The sequence below is a fragment of the Carcharodon carcharias genome, chromosome 13 (assembly GCF_017639515.1).
Source record: "Carcharodon carcharias isolate sCarCar2 chromosome 13, sCarCar2.pri, whole genome shotgun sequence".
Classification (NCBI taxonomy): Eukaryota; Metazoa; Chordata; class Chondrichthyes; order Lamniformes; family Lamnidae; genus Carcharodon; species Carcharodon carcharias.
This window is the reverse complement of record NC_054479.1, coordinates 137,678,762-137,696,941: the sequence shown is the minus strand read 5'-3', so window position 1 is coordinate 137,696,941 and position 18,180 is coordinate 137,678,762. Positions and strand designations below refer to the sequence as shown.

The 18,180-nt window shown below is 41.9% G+C and overlaps 1 protein-coding gene across 1 annotated transcript in view; it reads right to left on the bottom strand.

The window, feature by feature from the left end:
• itih5 (inter-alpha-trypsin inhibitor heavy chain 5) overlaps positions 1–12,501 on the bottom strand; it is a 50,526-nt gene extending 38,025 nt beyond the window's left edge. The window contains exons 1-5 of the mRNA XM_041202957.1: positions 12,352–12,501; positions 12,002–12,046; positions 6,933–7,096; positions 4,187–4,279; positions 970–1,217 (exon numbers count right to left, since the gene is read on the bottom strand). Of these exons, the coding sequence (XP_041058891.1) occupies positions 970–1,217; positions 4,187–4,279; positions 6,933–7,096; positions 12,002–12,046; positions 12,352–12,456 (655 nt within the window). The 5' untranslated portion in view covers positions 12,457–12,501. The remainder of the gene's footprint in view (positions 1–969; positions 1,218–4,186; positions 4,280–6,932; positions 7,097–12,001; positions 12,047–12,351) is intronic.
• Between the last annotated feature and the right edge of the window lie 5,679 nt (positions 12,502–18,180).

Below are 18,180 nucleotides of genomic sequence, written 5' to 3'. Positions count from 1 at the left end.
CAAAGTCCCACAAACAGCAACAAGGTGTTGACAAAGTAAATCTCTTTGAAGTGGTGTTGGTTGGGGATTAAATATTGGCTGAGATAACTCCCCTGCTTTTCTTTGAATATTGCTGTGGGATCTTTTGCACCCACCTGAGCTTGTGGACAGGGCCTCAACCGTATGTGTCATCTGAGAGACAACACCTCTGACAATGCAGCTTTCCTTCATTATTGCACTGATGCAGCAAGCTAGATTATAACCTCCAAGGCAAAGAAATTCATTTTGTGTCAGAAACCCATGTGAAGTGAATGCAGTGCCTCCAATACATGTCCAATGACACTCGGTGAAAGCTGAGAGCAGACACCAATGTTATTGGTGGGACCTTCACAGCACTGGTCAGCATAGATGCTGAACCAGCACATAGGTAGGTCCTTGGGCGGGGGAGCGAGGGTGGGGATCTAGGGAAAGTGACTAGCTCTGTGCCTCACACAATCTTTTGAGTTAAGACACATCATTCCTGGAAATGTAGCAGAGTGTTGGCGCAGTGTTGCTGAGCATTAGCACATGAACACTCCAAGAGCTATTGAATGCATGTAGAGGTAGGTTTGCAGGTCCACTTGTGTCAGCTTCTCTCTTGTGTTATACCAACCAACATTGCACAGCAGAGTGGAGGGAAAATGAATGGAGCTGCACCATCCCCTGCAATCGACATTTAGAGGTATCTGCTCCATACACGGAACAAACCTGCATACTTGAAGGCAGGGGTGTCGTGAAAAACAGATAAAGGAGAATAAAACCACAAGTGAAAAAAAACCCATTAAATGTACTTTTTAAAAGTATGTTGGCAGTCTGGTACTGGTGATATCATGGTAAAATGCTAAAATAAAACTGAATTTGCATTCTAAATCTATTGACTGTTACTTAGCAAACCTGTTCATCGCAAACATATCATTGAGAATATAAATATCCGAATTTGTTTTTCTGTACCTGCAGTGCTCTGACTGATCTGCTTGCTGTTTCTTAGGGGTGCAACTTCTAGTAAAGTGATCCCGGAATGCTCCATCAAATGGATCTCCACCAGGAGTTTAGGAATGATCTGCTTGGGCCTGACACTGATCACATGTGTGTATTTTCCCAGACACCTCTCCAAAAGCTCTTCATAAGTCAGGAGGAATAATCCTTTAGTCCTTGCGGGCAAACTTACAGTAACAGTGAAAATTTCCACTTCACTGTCCCTGTCAGGGAACAATAGATCAATGTGTTAGAATGTTCCGTGTTCTAGCCTTACATTGCTTTGCAGTACTGGGGTATGAAATGATGAATGATTTTGGTTGAGGACTATTGTGATTGTTTTGTGTTGTCATGTGACTGGATATCATAACCACAGAAATTTAAAGTGTATTTGCACAAACCATATCACAACCTGTACATTTTGTGTTTAATGATTTCCAGAATAGCCATTAATAAAGACCCATGCATCTCAATTTGATATATTGGATAGTTTCATTGTTAATATAATCCCATGATCACTAATGGCTTAGGAACAAAGCCACAGTTAAGAAGTCAGTGACATTTGTCAATTAATATGACAGAAAACTATTAAGAATGGAAAAGACAAACAAAGGTTTCTCCAGGGTCAAAATAACAGCCGCCAGTACATGTGTCGTTGGGATAAAAAGTCAGGCTAATATGCATTTGCCAACTTATTTAAATCCAGCCAAATGCACATTTTCGCTTGAATTATTTCATGTTATTTTTGCTGCTTTTTGCCTCTCCTGAAAGCACTGAAGCTTTGCTGGAAGTACTTCCATGGATCCCAGGTACACTCTCGTACCTCAGCCAATTGGCTTCGACAGCAGATGCTGCTGAGCATTTTGAGCTATTTTACAGCCAAAGTTTATCTCGACCTCAGCTGATGTTCCCCATCCTGCCACGCATCTGGAACGTGGGGCCTTCCTGACCTAAATGACTTAGCCACTCACTGAGACATCGTGAAAGCTCAAACCTTGTTTTTAAATGGTCCACTACTGTTCGTCCAAAGAAAGTTGACAAGTTGCCAAGTGATCATTTGGTGATCTGTAGTCACATGGGCCATGCTGTGATAAATGTTCCCTCAGGGAGTGGAGATTTTCATGAGATTGAAATTTGAGTGAACAAGAATTGTGTTGCAGCTGCTCTGAGCAGCATTAGAGGTAATTAAAAAGTATCTTTTATTTCAGCTGTGCTGTTACACTTCTGTAAATTGAGGGGAAAAATATTATGTGGGTGGAATTATGATGGAAATAAGGAACTTACAAGAAATGCAAGAAAGGAGTGGGACATTCTGTCGGAATGTTGGCTGTACTGACCTTAAAATTCAGATCTTCACAAAGTCAAAAAAAATCTCATCATCAGGATTAAAACCTCTCCTCTATTGTTAGGAAACACAGACACATTAACCTCATTGCCTTCAGCCCACCACCCAGCCCCCAACTGGCCATTTGATAAATCACTTCACAACGCAGATAAATACTCACCACACCCCAAAGGGGCAAGTGCATCTCGACCACCCCACCTTTATTATACTACAACCCTCTGAATTTTCCTCTCTTGTTCCTCCAACTATGCCTTCCCTCCATGCATTGAAACCTTGACTCATCACAATTCTTCCATTCTAACTCATTCTATTCCATCAAAACTGTGAAAAGCTCTATCTTCTTCAATCTTTTCATCCTCTTAAAATCTACAGACTTGCGATATCCAAGTTTGACATCCCTTAATCATAACTTCATGACTTATCCTGTCCTTTCACAAATTAAAGAAACGCATGCTGACTGGAATATTTAGGGTTTTTTGCTGAACTCACTCTGCCCATGAACCTTTACCCATCACTGGGTAGGTACATTCCTCTTGTGTGACTCTTTCATCTGAGAGCATCTGGAAAAGGCTAGTGCCACTTGACATTGCTTTCTGTTGACTAGTCAATTAACCAAGATTCACCACACAGCTGACCAATGTCTTTGACTAGCAAATGTAAGCATTACAGTGAGACACCCCAGAAAATAAATAGTTCATTTACAAGATGAAACCATGATGTTGACAACCCTAGTAATCAACAAACTCACATCAAGTACAGAGGATTAGACATATTTTAAGCATGTGTTCAGGGGGTTAGATTTGCTTGTTTTCCCTGTTGTTTTATTGATGCCGCTTGTTCTTTACTTTATAAAGTCTGTGCTTCAAGTGTAATTCAGTTGGGAATTTCTCTCCCTTCCCTATTGATGTCTGCTGTATTGAACTCATAAAAGCCCTTCGGTCTGATCTCAAAATGCACTATCCCCAATATGAAAGGCCAGGTTTCCTTACTTTCAGAGATAAAAGCAAAGAACTGCGGATGCTGGAAATCTAAAACAAAAACAACAACAGAAATACCTGGAAAAACTCAGCAGGTCTGGCAGCATCGGCGGAGAAGGGAACAGTTGACGTTTCGAGTCCTCATGACCCTTCACCAGAACTAAGTAAAAATAGGAAAGGGGTGAAATATAAGCTGGTTTATACAACCCCGCACCCACCCCCCCATCCTTAAACCAGCTTATATTTCACCCCTTTCGTATTTTTACTTAGTTCTATTGAAGGGTCATGAGGACTCGAAACATCAACTGTTCTCCGCCGATGCTGCCAGACCTGCTGAGTTTTTCCAGGTATTTCTGTTTCTGTTTTTGTTTCCTTACTTTCAAATCTCTGTCAATGGCTGTTTTCAAACAGCCACTTGGACAGACTTGGCCCACCAATTGGCTTATCCTTTCACCCGCACCCTAGTGCAATTCACCACGTGGGAACCACAGGGGCAAAATCACAATGTGTAGTCTACTTTATCAGTCCTCCACTTTGGGTTCCATCCTTTTACACAGTGACTAGCTATGTCTGTCATTTCTACCGTTTTCTTTAAACTGAAAGTAATTATTTTGAATAATGGGCTGTTTTGAATAAAGGCCCTTCAGTAGTTGCTGTAAAGACAGGGTCACTGTGACTGAATTCTGAGATGCTGCTTACACTTGCTGTTATTTTAAACTAGCCACTATCTCAGTAAGCCATCAGCATTACACTAATGACAAGTTTAAATAACACATCAGTTAATCAGTACCTGCTAGAAACTTCAACTCCCGCACTCCATGGATGCCTTTTAAATATATGAGTGCAGGTAAGTAAGGAGTGGAATACCTACATATCATTTTTTCCAGAATGTTCTTTTATTTTGTCTTTGGATTTCTTTGCTTTGCTTGTCACCTCACTCTGATGCACCTTTTTGCCTATGATCCTGCACAAAATCAAAAGCACAGATTGAATGTTAATTAAATCACAGTAAAGTCAGGACATTGTTTTCTGGGTCTGTCTGTGCTGTGAGAATGGGTTTCTGCATTCCACACTTAAACAACTACCAGTGTTTCACAGGGCATCATAAATCTCATTTTAGGACAGAGAGTCTAAGTGGGACACTTTGCACATCAAGGCCAAGCTGGGAACCCTTTCATCACATGCTGCCAGGTATTCTTTTAGCTCCACTTTGTAACTCACTTCAAAGTGGAAGAGCTTTGTACAAAGTACTTATGCATGGCAGCTACTTGAGGTTAGTTCGCCTTCAAACTTGTGTAATTCTTTTCCTATCTTAAAGTTGTGGAAATCAGCACTGGGGATCTTGCTGTTCATTCCCAAGAGAAATAGTTGAATAGAAAGTAATTCCTATCCATGCATTTATTGATAACTATTGTCTGGATGGGTCCGGCTCCAACAACACTCAAGAAGTTCGACAAAATCCAGGACAAGGCAGCCGCTTGATTGGCACCCCATCCATCACCTTAAACTTTCACACCTCCCACCACTAACAGTGGGAGCAGTGTGCGCCAACTACAAGATGCACTGCAGCAACCCGCCACGGCTCCTTCGACAGCACCTTCCAAATCTGCGACCTCTAATACCCAGAAGGATAAGGTCAACAGATGCATGGGAACAGCACCGCCTGCAAGTTCCCCATCAAGTCATACATCACCCTGACGTGGAGCTATATGGCCATTCCTTCACTGACACTGGGTCAAAACTCAGGAACTCTCTTCCCAACAGCACTCAAGGTGTACCTACACCACATGGAGTGCAGTGGTTCAAGAAGGCAGCTCACACTACCTTCTCAGGGGCAATTAGGGACAAGCAACATATACTGGCCTTGCCAATGATGCTTGTCTTCCCACTGTCTTGGTGGACCATACATAAAGTATATAATGCAGAGTGAGGGGGATATATTGTAGAGATTCCTTATATGAGTTCTCCATTATTGAATGGGTCATGACATAATATTGCAAAATACATACATAGCTAGATAGATTGATTAACAGACTGTTGCCAAGAAGCTTCTGAGTGTCAAAAGATCCATAGGATTGAATTAGGGTCAGAAACTTGTTTCCCTTTACAATCACTCTTCATGTGCAGCCAAGTTTCTCATTTTGACAGCTACTGGGAAATAGCATTAAATGCAATTAAGGATGTGCCTTTGGGTAGAACAAAATGGGTCCAGTTAAGGTCAAATCTGGTTTCGGAATGCCTTGGCAGATCTTCCCTAATCCCTCAATGGCTGGCTATGGAGCTGAAAGTGAACATGGAGCCTCTCAGTTGGCGCAAGTTGTGAGTAGTTCTCATCCTAATTTGGTCCTGCTGTCAGCCGTGAAAAAAATATACAGTATGAGCCAAGTACCCAGCCAGTGTTTAATATCTCACTAAATCCTCCCAACTAACATCTGGGACTAAGGATGCCAAAGCATATTGTAACAGTACCAATTACACTCTAGGGAACACCATCTCCAAGTGATCACATCAGGTCAGTATCTCTTTTTCTGCTTGCAAAGACTAAATGGTGGATCTCCAGTAGGTTGATAGTGCGAACAGATAAAGAAAGATATATCTTAATTAGTTGAAAAGGCTTTTGTTAGGTTTTTTTACCCCTAACTGGGTGGGAGATCTCACATTGAAACCACTCAAGGCTATGCTTAAGGTCCTGTTTAACTGATGATGTTATTTTGTGTCCTTCATGCAAAACTAGTTCAGTTAATTAATCTGAGATAAAACAAGAATACAGTCCTTATGCTCAACTCAAAATGATGGACCCAAATTTGCTGTCAAAATAATGTTAAGGATGAAGGGGCTTACTGTTACTTATGTATAAATATGGAACTTCAGGTGAGTACCTGAAATGTGCTTAAATGTGAATTTCCAAAGGATGCTGTCCAAATTGTATCAGTCCACCATTAGCTTTGTGAAAAGCAGAAGCTTGCTGCCTGCCTCATCATTGAAATGCTTTGAACATCTGGAAGTTGCTGTATTTGTGCACAAGATATGAACCGAACTCATCACAGATAGTCAGAAATCGGTAGTGTAAGTATAGCAATTTGATGATAATTAATTACTGCCAAGCAGCGTCTCTGGCACCGCAAATTCGCTTTTACAAGTGTGGAGACTCATTTCTTCAGGTTTTGAATTTTTAATGGCGATTTTAAAATTTCCCAATTTTAAATCTTCTTTTGTTTTCTCACTTTACCTTATCTGTTTCCTGTTTTTCTTTCTCGCAATCCAATCAATCTTGCCCTCTCTTTATTTCTCTTTCTGTACCTGATTTAATATTGAATTCACCCATTCTAATTCACCCTCCTTCCAGCTTTTCTGATATTTATTTCCAAATCCTCTGATCTGATCGGTGAAGAAGATACCTTGTTGTTTGCCTTTTTTCCCTCCCTGCGCTGTTTTCAGTTTGCACTTACTGAAACTTAATGGGCAAAAATGCTTTGAGCTGGAGGATGCAAAGGAAAATCTAACTAATGGAAAACGCGCTGTTACAGCAAAAGCTGGCTCAGAATATCTGGTCAATCTGCTACAAACTCTCAATAAACCAGTGCAATCCCAGAGGATCAAGTCCGGTTGATACCCACATTGTGAAGTTGGAAATGAAGGCAGCAGCTGGAATTTGCATTTGGAAAACTGCATCCTTGGGTCGAGAAGCTCGATTGACCATTGTGGAGGAAACAGCTGTGAATGCGTAGCGGGAGAAGATAGTGGATTTCACTATGAAATCTGTCATATGGGGTTTACTGTCCTGCAAAACAGAAAAACACAAGCGTTAGTATCTTGAGACAACATGCTGAGCAGAAATAAAACATTTTTCTGTTAATTTTCTCCATAGGCTGGAGCGCGTTGGAAGTTGGTAACCCCAAGAGAAGGCTGTGTCATAATGGTATTGTCATTGGGCCGGTAATCCAGAGGCCCAGGATAATGCTTTGAGGACCTGACTGGGTTTGAAACCCACCATGGCAGATTCAAATTCAATAAAAATCTAGAATTAAAACTCTAATGATGACCACAAACCCATTGTGGATTGTTATAAAAACCCATCTGGTTCACGAATGCCATTTAGGGGAGGAAATTTGCTGGCCTACATGAACCTTTTAAATGCCCTCTGAAATGGCCTAGCAAGCCACTCAGTTGTATCAAACCACTAAAAGCCTAAAAAATGGAATGAAATCAGACAGTCCATGCGGCATTGACCAAGGCACTGGAAATGACAATGGTAAACTCAGCCCTTTTGAACCTGCAAAGTCCTCCTTATTAACATCTGGGAATTGTGCCAAAATTGGAAGAGCTCCCTCAGAGAGTAGTCAAGCAACAACCTGACATGGTCATGCTCGTGGAACCGTACCTTACACATAATGTCCCAGACACCACTATCACCATCCCTCCAGAGGTGGCGGCACAGTGGTATAAAGTAGGGAGGGTGTTGCCCTGGGAGCTCTCAACATCGACGGTGTTATTTTGCATCTCGCCTTCATGGTGATGTAGAGGGAAAACAGAATTAATTTAGATAGTTCTCACCTTCATTAACAGGTTAGAGAGAAAGCTGAATGAATTGAGTCAGACATCACCTTCACCATCAGATGGGCTATAGTAAAGACCAAGCAAAGTATTTCAGCTCAGCAGAAGTAATGGTACATTTTTCTTAACTGAGAATGGCTCTGATGGTGAGGGCTGCCATATTTGTCAGCTTTCAAAATGAATAAATTTATCTGCAAGGTTCTAATTTTGAAAAAGAAAGAGCTGAGAAATGCTTGCGGTAGAATAATTAATATTACAATGCGAGGTATGTCTTTACAATCGTGCTTTACCTATACATTATTGGCAAATTATTGTTAGTTAAGAGTAGCAAGGGATAGGGGGTCAAAGTGCTTAAATTGAGTGAGGTTCAGATCAGTCATGATCTAACTAAATGTTGGAGCAGGCTTGAGGGGCAGAAAGACTTACTCCTGTTCTTTACCTTGTGATGAAACCTAAACTTACCTTAATCTGAAGTTCGGAGGTCAGGAACTCCAGTTCCTGATGAACCTCGGGTCTCCCGCTCATGAGTCAGCCAGGAGCTGGCCTGACATGCAAAGTACTACCTTTTTATGTTCTTCTAGCTGAGGACTGGCCTTGCACGCCTACGCAGGTCAGATGAGCTGGAACAGAGTGCCATTATCAAGTGAGTGTCTCAGGGAGTGGGACATGGGAGGAGACAGGGAGAGGCCCCAAACCAAGGAGAGATCCCAACAGGAAATCCTAGTCAAGGGATAAAAGGCAGGGAACAGAAATAGGTCCCATTAAGTTAAGTTAAAAGAAAGAAGCAGAGAAATAGGTTCCAAGTTAAAGAAAGCACTGCAGGGAGCCGACTTAGTGAAGCGGGCTTGAGGGAAGCCCTGAAGGTCCAAAAAGGCAACCAGAGGTTGGTGACTCTGTGCAAAGGGGCAAAGGTACCCTTCTTGGAGCAGTGGTGTTCTATTTGGCATGGCCAAAGGTATGAGATTCTGCTCGGAAGGTGAAGTTTGAATGTACTTGGAGATCCAGGGGAAAGGAATCTCGGCAGGCGAGAGTGACACCCTGGAGGTAAATCCTTGTTGAAGCCATCCAAGAGGGCGCAACTTTTGGAGAGAATTCCAAGTCAAGATTTTCAATATGGAGATTGGAAACCTTTGTGAGGAAGTCAAAGTTTTAGTGAGATCGGGTGGCTCACAATGTGACAAATGTCTGGGTGGGTTGTTGAGAAATCCATGGAATCTGCTTTGGTAGCCCCTGTCACCTATTGTGTAGTGTTTGGCCACAGTTTGCTTGTTAATTCACATGGACCTCATACTTACCCTGAATGTTAGAGTACAAGATAGATCTTATAAATTGTATTATCTTTCTGAACTTGTATAGCAAAGTTTATTTTTGTTTGTTCAAAATGTGTGGAATCTTGTGGCTTCTTCTCTCAGCCAGAAAAGTTGGGTCACACAGAACCCTGTACTTCAGAAATGAATGGTTTATATATTCATGCCAGTAGCATCCATCTTTCACCACCAGCTCCTTGCAGTCGAATGGTATGAATCCATAGACAAAGAACTGCTTTTTGAAGGCACATCTTTCAGAAATATCTCTTTCACTTTGCATTGTTCAGTGACTTTGTTATGTAGGCAGCTATTTGCTCATGGCACAATGTCACATCAGCAATACAGTTAATAGCTAGTTAATGCTTTTTAAGGGAGGATTGTTGGCCAAGAAACTAGGACAGCATTCTACTCTTCTTCAAACTGGGATTATAAAGTTTACTTGTACCAGAAAAACAGAGTACCAGTTTAACATTTGAAGGCTGACATCTCAATCAATACAGCATCCATTCATTACTGCGATTGAGTGTCAACATAGATGGCAGACTTCAATACATTCATAAGACTTGAAAGCAGGATTTTCTGACTCAGAAACAAAACTGGTACAAGAATATATAACTGTAAATTAGATAAATACCTGAAGGAAAAAAAATTAGCAGAGCTTTGAGGAAAGAGCAGGGCATTGGGACAAATTGCAGCGGTCTTTCAAAGTGCAGGCCCAGGTATGATGGGCCAAATGGCCTCATTCTCTGTTGTAAGATGCAGTATACTCTGTTGTTGTTAAAATCAGAATATTTTCAAAACAAATGGCCTTGGAATGCAAATAGTTTAATCTGTATTCTTCATTTAAATTTATTTGTGAGAAGTAAATGAACCTTATGAAGCTCCCATGACCGAGTGCTTTTCCATTATGCTTAATAGGTTCTGAACTGAAAAAAGTGGATAATCCTTAATTCTCCCGTCATTAACAATGGGTCCCAGCACAGACAAATGTTCTGCATGTGAATGGATGGGGGAACTTATGGTTATCCCCCATCAGAAAAAGAAATACCAGATTTTGATTTTGTGGTTTTTATTTGCCCGTGACACAAACACAACAGGACCGTGTATTGCTCCCACAAGCTGCCCAACTTATGTCTTCACCCAACGTGAGGAAAGGTCTGTGTGGATGGGTATTCCTGAGATTCCAGCAGCATGGAAATATCATGAAAAAGGAAGCAACCCATCAAGGACGTACGACATAAGGACAGGTAGGAATTTGGTACTTTTGCTTAATTTACTTCCGAGGCCGGAGAGTAACTTTGCAGAACATATCCTTAGTAGAAGAAAAGGTTGGGTAGAGTCCAACTGAGGATGAGTTGAAACAAATCTGTGGAAGGAGCTAGTTTGGTGCATTGAAAGGTCTTTTCTTGTCCCAGATGGTCATATTTTGAATGTTATGAGATGTGAATAACAATTCATGATTAGTAGAAGGAAGGACAGACTTTAGAGCACTTTTCAGAGCCACCAGACCTCTTGAAGCACTTTACAGCCGATGAAGTGCTGTCACGATTCAACAGGAAACTTGGCAGCTAATTTACACAGAAGTTCCCATTACCAGCAATGTGATTGTCACCAGAAAATCTGTCCTTCTGTGATTTTGCTTAAGGGATAAATAGTGACCAGAAAAACAGGGAGAGCTCCCCTGCTCTTTTTCGAAATAGTGCCATGGGATCTTTTACATCTGCCTGAGCAGACAGATGGGGCCTCCGTTTAATAACTCATTCTGAAGACAGCACCCCCAACAGTACAGCACTCCTTCAGTACTGTCTTCCTCCTCTTTCAGGTACCATGCCCTAAGAGGTGACCTTGATGACCTTGGACTTCCATTGGATTGGTCCACGATTATGCTTGGCAAAGTACTGTGGTGGTTTGCATTATCTTCTGCAGAATGGCTGACCAAGAAACTCTCTGACTCTCACTGCCTGCCATTGGTGTATTGGAAGGATTTACAGGCTGATAATCAACCTGTCTGGCCACATTTTGAACGTAGCTTCTGGTAACCATCAAGTCCTTGAGTGCACAGGACATGAACCCAGAGCTCCTACCTCAGAGGCAGGGATGCTACCCACTGTGCCACAAGACCCCTCCCTCAGTCCTGTACTGGAGTAATAGCCTTGATTTTTCACAACCAGCACCATCAATATTGGTCCTTCATCTCATTTGCTGTTTCTGGGATCTTGCTGTACCAAAATGGCCACGTCTTAAAAGAAAACACTCTCAGACATGGGCATCGCTGCAAAAGGTGGCATTTGTTACCCGTGCCTAACTGCTCTCGACAGGGTGGTGGCGAGCTGCCCTTTTGGACCTCTAACAATCCCTGTGGTGAAGGTGCCCCCACATGTTAGATATGGAGTCCCAGGCCTTCAATCCAACGGCGATGAAGGAACATGAATTATGTCTAAGTTTGCCTACAAAACATCAGTGACGACGCTTCAAAAACGATTAATGGTTCCAAAATTCTCTGGGTGTTCTGAGGACTTCAGCGCAGTTTGTTTCTTAATTTTCATCAAGCACCAGATGGCGCTGCCTTTGCAAAAGGAAATCAAAAAGCCTTAAAAGGCGAACTAGAAATGTAACAGTGCAGGTGGAGTAATGTTCTGGTGCTCGCTCCTGGAGTAGTGTTGGTGCAGAGTCCGAGATGAAAGGACACGGTCAGAAATTCCACCACTTCAGGACTCCTGCAAACCGCTGTCATTGATAAAAGCTGCAAGAACTGTACATCTCTGCACAGTTCTGGTTTTCTACCAGTCAAACTAAATGGATAATATAAAAATCCAGTGACTTACCGATCTCTGTGATACAACGACCTGCCTCGGAAGACGCTGAAACCCCTTAAACATAAAATCGCATTAGGTCAGAACAAGTTTCATTGAGTCACTTTTGGACTATTCAATTCTTGCGTCACTTTTATGAAAATTTGCTGCCAAACTTTATAAATTGCATCAGATATAAAGGCAACTAAAAGTACAAACTGTATAAATTTGAAATAAGATCTAAATATTTATTGTTTTTTTTTCCTTTCATCGCTGCTCTTTGATTCAAGTCTTCGAACTGTTACAGTTATTTTTTACTCATTTCACTAAACTCTCAGGACTTTGATATTTATGATGTATCTGGTTTGAATGCATTCACTTACAGATTGGAAGTCTATGTCAAAGTCGTCGGCTTCACCCTTTAAACCCCAAGGCTCCTGTCCCCAAACTGCAAGAGAAGAGAATGATAATAAAAGTAGGACGATCATTGTCCCGCTTCCTCTGCTGATGTTTTGCAGTGTGAATCTGGATCAGCTTTAGTTTGAACTGACTGACTCACACTGATTAGTCCCGGAGGGCAAGGCTGAACTGGAGGTGGTCCCCTGGTTGGCTCCTCCACTTGCTGTCCTTTTATTTTAAAGTACATTTCAGAGTTTATTTTAAAACATGATTTTTGTTTTGAAAACAACTTGGATATATATATGCTTAGAAAGAAAAATTTGTAAAAAGTCTATGGTTGAAGTGGATATGGGACTAATTGGGACTATTTCAAACAGTTGCCACAGGCACGATACATGGTTCTTTGGTGGGTCCACAAGAGGAATATGCAAACATTTGAGAGCATCCCCAGGAGCTGGAAGGAGTGATCGAGGCTGAGCTTATACTGCAGCCTGTGAATTCAAATCGTCCTTTGCAACCTTATGACACTTCAGGGGGCATTCTCAATTATCGCCCACCTGTTTCTTGTCTGAATAACAGGCAGCCCGAAGAGGAAAATTGGAGATGGGGGAATGTAGGCTGCCCCTTGCATGCTCAAGGCGAATGGACAAGTGTTAATGGACAAATAGCCACCCACCTATCCATATGTGAGGATCGTTAAATGTGCACATCTGGTCTTCACTGCGTTGTTGGAGCCCAGTTGAAATTTTGAAGTACAAATGAATGGATTGTGTGTGATATACACTCCTCCTTTCGGCCTGTCCATTTGAGGAAGGGTGGTACAGTGCAGTCTTTACATGAGTGATACAGTTGAAGCTGATAAACCATTGAAACTCAGCACTAGTAAATGCCGTGCTGTTATCGGAAATGTTTGTGCTAGATAGTGTTTAAGCCCATGCAGTGATCCCTAAGGGAAATGCTGATGGCTGCTCCACAAAAAGGCACCCAAAAAATTCTTTTTCCCTTTTAAGCCAACATTCTCCGCCTCCCAGTTCCACAAATATACCACAGCAGGCTGCTGACTCATGTGCGGCTATTCCTGGGATCAGCATCTCACTCCCCAACCCCTGGGGTCAGAGTCACACCTTCAGCCAAATACCCAGTCCGCTCCAGTAGAGAGCAGTTTTGCCCCTGCAGCTCAAATGATGCCCAAACCTGTTGTAGGGTGGCCAATTTGTATTATTGATGATTGAGTTGATCTGCAGGCACGTCTTGGGTGGAAACATTAACTTTGATTACAATATACTCAGCAGCAACTACACTTGTGCTTTCAACTCCAACTCTATCTCTACACTGACTGCTAATGCTACCCTCCTATTGGTTATTACAGATCATGTGATTTTCCTTAACAAGTATTATTCTTAAAGGTACATTACTCCCTAAATAAAACCATAATTACTACATTCCTCCACCTTTAACTCAGCTATACATATTATACTTACAAGGACACATTTTTAAAGACAACATAATATTTATACTGGGTAAGGAATTTACAAGTTCAGTCTTTTAGGTGGTTGCCTGGAATGTGTGGAATGTTGCAACTCCAAGATTCTTTGTCAGGAACCTCCTTTTCTGGAGATGCCTGAACATCAGGTGCTTCAGTGGGCACCTGCAGTTCTGCATCCTCAACTCTTACAGAAACATCAGACACATACCCTCAACAGGAAACACAGAGCTGGTCATGGTCACTGGTGGAACCAAATCTTGATGATTTGTCTCTCTCTTCCTTAAATGGTCCACATGTTTACGGATGACCTGGTCTTCCACCTCCACGCGGTAAGATAGATGTCCAGTCACTCCATTTATTTCACCTGGTAACCACTTTGATCTTTCCCTGAAGTTTATCACGTATACCGGCTCTCCCATGGTAAATTTCCTCTCGTGACTATGCCAGTCGTGTTTAGTTTTCTGGCTTCCCTGATTCCTTTCCACCTTACCCTCTAAACACAGCATTATTAAGCTCAATCTCATCCTGAGACGCCATTTCAACAATAACTTTGCGGGTGTGACACCTGTTGTTGTGTGAGGGGTGGTCCTGTAATGAAAAGAAAGCGTGCTAGCTTGGTTGCTAAGGAATCACCAGTTGGCTTTCTCATGCCTGTTTTGGACATTTGAACTGCCTTTTCGGCCTGTCCGTTTGAGGAAGGGTGGTAACATTGCAGTTTTTACATGAGTGATACCGTTGAAGCTGATAAACCATTGAAAACTCAGCACTAGTAAATGCCATGCCTTTATCGGAAACAATTACTTCTGGTGGTCCGTGAATGGCAAAACTCTGACGCAGTTTCCCAACTTTAGCCCCTGACATTGGTGATTTCACCAGCTAATGGTCCAATCGTTTTGAATGGGCATCGACAATGAGCAGAAAATTCATTCCCAGGAAAGGTCCAACGTAGTCAATGTATATCCGCACCCAGGGTCTACCTGGCCACTCCCATGGGTGTAACGGAGCTGTCGCTGGCAACTTTTGCAGTTGCTGACATTGCACACAGTGCTTTATGAAGCTCTCTGTTCTGTCTTCCTCCCAAGCCACCATAGATAACTGTGCGCTATGGTCTTCATTCAGGAAATTCCTGGATGGGCACTGTGTACTTGAATTAGAAGTGGCTCCCCTCTCTTTGGAGGAATTATCACTCGTGATCCCCACAATAGGAGGCCATCCTGGCTGGTTATTTCATGTCTTCTGTTGAAGTACAGTCTCACATATTCAGATACGGACTCCTGTGACCAACCACGTAGCACTTGTTCTCATATTTGAGATAGGATTGGGTGCCGACTTGTCCAATCTCTGATCTGTCGAGCACATACCGGCAAAGAATCTAAGAAATTTAACAGCAAAACAGGTTCCTGTGGAACTGGATCGTGCTCATCATTTTCTTGTAAAGGCAAATGGCTAAGGGCATTGGCGTTTGCAATTTGTTTGCCAGGCCTATGTATGAAAGTGTATTCGCATGCTGCCAGAATTAAAGCCCTATTAGTATTTCTGTATCTTCTTTCTAGAGCAGACTTTAATCTCGGCACTTTTGACTTCACTATTGGCCAGGCTTCTCTCAGGTGCACACTCAACTTGTCTGAGCTCAGTGGGTGAGTATCCCAAAATTTCGTTATCTGTCTGCTTCTTGGAAAATTCTGTGATTTTTGCTTCCAAAGCCTCTTTGGCTTCATTTTTGTTGATTCTTCATCTCTTCAATCTCTTTTTTGTATTTGTTTGCTGCCTCCTGGAAAACTGAACATTGTTGTGTCTTCTCTGCCAACCCATTCTTCAGTTTGTTCAGAGAGGTGTTCAATTTTTTCTGTTTCTCTTCATGCTTTTCCAGAGGTACAAACTTTGACTTGAGGGCATCTTGTAGTGTGTGAAGGTCTTTCAACAGGTTTTCTTTTTCCCTGAGAAGGTTGCTCACCTCGTCTCGAACTCTGTTATCCAGCAGGGTCTCTTCGAGTTTCTTTTGCTATTCTTCCAGGTTTTGACTTAAGACAGCCTATATTTCTTCAGGTTGTTGGGTCCTTGCACACTCCTTTTGCAAAACAGTAATGCTTCTGGCTTCCTTTTGGAATCCCAGTGGCCAATCAAGGTTGATTTCCCTTAGCCAATTTCACCCTAAAAGGCTTGGTCCTCTGCCTCTCAATACCAACACTTGTAGCTTTGTCAATTAGCTTCTATGATGGACAATTACTCTGCTTATGCCTTTTTCTTGAATGTCTTCACCTGTATTTGTTTTTAGCTTGGCAGCTGTTTGTTCTAAACTCAATTGATGTTCACCATTATTCAAATACCTGAAAGTACGTTCCCCAATTACTGTAGTGGAAGATCTCGTGTCGACTTCCATTCTTACAGGTTTGCCATTTACTTTCGCTGTGATAAATATGGGTTCTGTCTTTCCAACTTTCAGATTAAACAATGAGTAAATGTCTGAATTTGTTATTTCAGCCCCTTCTACATTGTAGATTTCATTGGGCTTCTTCTTTTGTTTACAAGCCTGCTTGAATCTTTCCTCGCCTTGCCTCATTATATGTTCATTTCTGTGACAATAGTAGCATTCGATTTTTTTAAATAGCCAATCGCTAAAAGGCTGGTTGTTTCCACCTCCATTAAAATTATTCTTCGATTTCACTGCTAAGTTATTTTTCTTTATTCTTTGGCCAGCGGGGGCTGTTTCCCACTCCTTGGTAGAATCTCTCTTTTTCATGACCTTTTTGGCTGAGGTTTCCCATCCAATGTGGAGGACAGCACCATTTTGCATAGCCTGTATTGCTTTTGAATCTCTTCCTGCACTTTCCATGGCCAGCACTATTTCTAGCGCCTTCTTGAAATCACTTCGGATAATAACCTTTTCTGAATAGTGTTCTCTTTCACACCACTAAATGATGTTTGAGCATGTCATTCAGAGTCATACTAAACTCATAATGGTCCATTAGCTGTTTTAAATTTGCCACATAACATGCAATTGTCTCACCCAGGGCTCTATTTCGTAAATTAAACCTGAATTGCTGCATTGTGACTGAGGGCTTTGGTTGGAAATAACCCTACATGAGGTCCACAAATTCATCAGAATTCTTCAAACCTGGGGCACTGGGTGCCATCAAGCTTTGAATCAGACTGTAGGTTTTGTTCCCACAAGTACTCAAGAGGATTGCTCACCTCTTCTCTTCCCCCATAATCTCATTTGCTGGAAAAAAGAACGTGAGGCATTCTATGTATTGAGACCAATTGCCTGTGGCTGGTTCAAAGGGATCAACTCTCCCAAATTGTGGCACTTTGAGAGGGGATAGCTTCTTCAATTCTAACGGAGCTTGCTACTTACCATCACTGGGAGAGGTACAGTGCTAATTTCTTTTAAACTTGATTTCTTCTGTTCAATCCTGTTTTATCCTCATCGCCAGTTTGTTGTAGGGTGGCTGAGTTATGCTATTAATGGTAGAGTTGCTCTGCAGACGCTTCTTGGGTGGAAACATTAAATTTGATTACAATATGCTCAGTAGTAATTACACGTGTGCTTTCAACTCCAACTCTATCTCTACACTGACTGCTAAGGTAGCCTGCGCTATTCTCCTATCAGTTGCTACAGATCATGTGATCTTCCTTAACAAGTATTTTAAGGTACATTACACACTAAATAAAACCATAATTACTTCAAAACCTGAAAATGGTTCCGGCCTTGTACGCTAGCACAGCCACACCACTGACTTCATGTCCTCTCTGGATGGAAGCTGAAAACTTCCCTTCACCACCACCGCCACCACCCACCTCCCCAAAAACCACCCACCTTGACACCTACCTGGGCTCAGTAACCTCCTGAGTTTTGTGCATTGGTGCATGACCAAAAGCAGGTTTGACAATATGACTTCAGCCAACAGGTATTTTATGCACAAGGACAGGAGAGTAAGGAAACAGAAGCTGGGAATGTAAGAAACTAAACTTCATTTAATAAATAACTCAGTCAGCTTCGGGCCTGGTGGCAATGCAATTAATTGCATTGAGTAACCTGATGTTGGTTCTTGTTGATAAAACAAGTGGCTGAATTTTAGTTTGCTGCTGTAGAAAACAGAACACGTCAATGTGGAATAAATAAAACTACTTCATTAGTGATTTCCCAATCAATAATGTTGTCAACATAATTATAGCATTGGCTTCCCATCACTATGTACAGCAGCAGCAGCAGCAAAAGAAATCTAATTGGACAATTGTGCAAATGCACAGCTTCCACCATCTTGTACCCACAAATTGAAATGTTTTTGGAATGTTTCACTGACTGGGTAATGTATCTCAACTTATT